The sequence below is a fragment of the Lygodium microphyllum genome, chromosome 22, assembly GCF_053477565.2.
Source record: "Lygodium microphyllum isolate KBCC chromosome 22, Lygodium_microphyllum_v1.1.10, whole genome shotgun sequence".
Taxonomy (NCBI): domain Eukaryota; kingdom Viridiplantae; phylum Streptophyta; class Polypodiopsida; order Schizaeales; family Lygodiaceae; genus Lygodium; species Lygodium microphyllum.
The window spans coordinates 5,036,940-5,039,535 of NC_141156.1; the positions used below are offsets into that span (position 1 = coordinate 5,036,940).

The 2,596-nt window shown below is 37.8% G+C and overlaps 1 protein-coding gene across 1 annotated transcript; it reads left to right on the forward strand.

Annotated features, from left to right (window-relative positions):
• Positions 1–1,167: 1,167 nt before the first annotated feature.
• Positions 1,168–2,037, forward strand: LOC148016844 (pentatricopeptide repeat-containing protein At4g18520, chloroplastic-like). The gene has a single exon (XM_087662362.1). The coding sequence runs from the start codon at positions 1,168–1,170 to the stop codon at positions 2,035–2,037; it is 870 nt and encodes a 289-aa protein (XP_087518488.1).
• Positions 2,038–2,596: the final 559 nt, after the last annotated feature.

Here is a 2,596-nt window from a genome sequence, read left to right on the forward strand (position 1 = left end):
TTCAAGGCTTATTGATAAATATCCTTATCTCTGAAATTTTTCTTAATAAAACATTAACCTTTTTTATTTGATCTGTAAATAACCCCCTTAAATGGGACCTTTTGTTTTTAAAAAATGTGTAAATTTTGTATTTTTAAAATCCCTTATGTTGAACCCATGGGATACATACACATATTGATGACTAACCTCCCTTGGGATTTAGAGTGACTAACAACCTTTAACTTATGGAGCCACTTGGATGGAAAATCATTTTCTTCCTTTGGTTGAAAACCAGCTCCCAAAACATAGTTCTTTTTAAGTGAATCCCTCAAGCCTAAGGGAAACATAGCAAACAAAGCCCCATTTTTCCGGCTAGTAAATAGTACCAACCAAATCTGCATTTGTGTAACCATGTAAGTTCCATGGTACATATGTAGCATAGAACAAAGCCTAATGAAGCATAGACTTAACATAGCATAATATGCACCACATTATATCCAAATGTTGCTCCCATATAAAATGCATAAAATGACTCTCCAAACCAGATGTGTAATTTAGGTTTGGCATAGTGATTGCAAAATAAATAAGGTATCCGATAGTCTTTTTACACATAGTAGTATCCTCAATCACATCCCCCTCATGTGAAGTAAGCTTGAAATTGACATCAAGAGATAGTTGGCTTACAATTAGCCATACCATAGTTTTCATCATATTCAAAACACACTATCTTTGTGACAGCTATATACCTTATCAATTCCTATTTCTCTATATCAAAAAAATATTGTAGCCCTCCCAAATCCTTCATTTCAAACTTAGCCTTATGAAGACCTCAAATGATCAATCTCTACCTCATTTTCATCAATAATTATCAAGTCATCCATATCTATAGAAGTAATCACAATGTCCACATGACTCCTACATACATTAAGTGAGAGATTAGCTTGTGCTCTATGAAATAGACACAATTCTTCATTGCGTCCATAAATTTCGTGTGACCATCACGTTGTCGTGACGCTGCGCGTTCACCACAACGAAGTCACTTTGAAGTCTCCTAATTCTGTCACTTTTCTTTTGTGCTTAAAAGTTGTTGGTGTTACAAAAGATTTAGAGATGGACCATTTTACATGGACTGAAATAACCGATAGAGAAGTTGATAGAGAGCTTTATGTGTGAAGCTCATTAATAGACATGTACTGTAAATGTGGATTGCTGAAAGCAACACAGTGTGTGCTTGAGAGGCTATCAGTTCAGAATACAGTCTCATGGACTACATTGATTGCAAGATATGCTGAACATGGCCTTTATGATGAGGTGCTCATGGTTTTCAAAGAAATGCAGTTAGAAGATGTCATTGTTGATGCACTTATGTATGTTTTCAACTTGAAAGCTTGCAGTACAATGGGAGCTTCTGAATTAGATGAATTCACACACTCTGAAATAGTGAAAAGGGCAATGGAAAAAGAGCCTCACTTACACAAGGGACTAGTTATTATGCGTATGACATGTGGCTTGCTAGCAAAGGCAACCAAGGCATTTGGCATTGTGCCACTTCAAGATACAACTATATGGAATGCACTGATTGTACATTATATAGGGCAGCGGCTTGAGGAGGTAGTGCTAAACTGTTATCAGCAGTTGCAATTAGAGGGGACTTCTCCTTATTCTATAACCTTTGCTTGCATCTTGAAAATTGGTGGCATGCTAGGAACTCCAGACAAGGGCAAAAAAATACATGTTGAGATCATTAGCGGAGGTTTGCTAAATAAAGATATTGTTGTCGGCACAGCATTGGTAGATATGTACTCCAAATGTGGGTTACTTGCAAAACTTCAGCAAGTGTTTGATGAAATTCCAGTTCACAATGTCATTTCATGGACTACACTAAGGGCACGATACGTCCAATATGGGCATGGTGAGAAAGCACCAAAGTGCTTTGAAAGTCATGCAGCTTATGAGCAACTGACTTCTGCAAGTGGGTTTCCATTATGTGAGTTTGAGAAGGTGGCAAAAGTTGTTTCTCCTACCTTTAAGGCCACCCATGCAACTCTGCATCCTTAGAGCTTTACGGGGTGTTGATATGTCCGTTCCATGGAGGTCTTGCAGGAGTGCTAATCTACAGAATTTAGCATGCGTACCTCTTACCTCCCTTTGGCAATGGTATGAAGAGACCAGCTGCTTTGGGATTAAAGAAAAACTGGTGGATTGGCATGTCAATAGTAGAAAAGATGGTGTAGGAAATTAGTATCAATGATTTTTTTTGTCTTGTTTGTTTGGAATGCAACTTTTTAGAAAGATTGGGTTACTCGAACATCAAGATGCTGAGTCAACATAGCTTAAAATGAAGGATGCATTTGATTGTAGTTTTCTCAATCAACCTATCTTCTCCATACTCTTACCAAGGCCAACTCTTGAGGATGATACTAAGATTCTTTGCTCTCAAGAGTTGGAGTTAGAAGACCCTAATTCATCTAGGAGAGATTCACGAGTTTGTGGGGGCAATAATATAAGAAAATGATACTATGGCTCCTACGGTCCTATCTGAAGATCATAATTTTGAAGGATGTGTGCATCCACTTACTTGGGCAAATTACCCTGCTTCTCCTCCACTTGTAGTGGC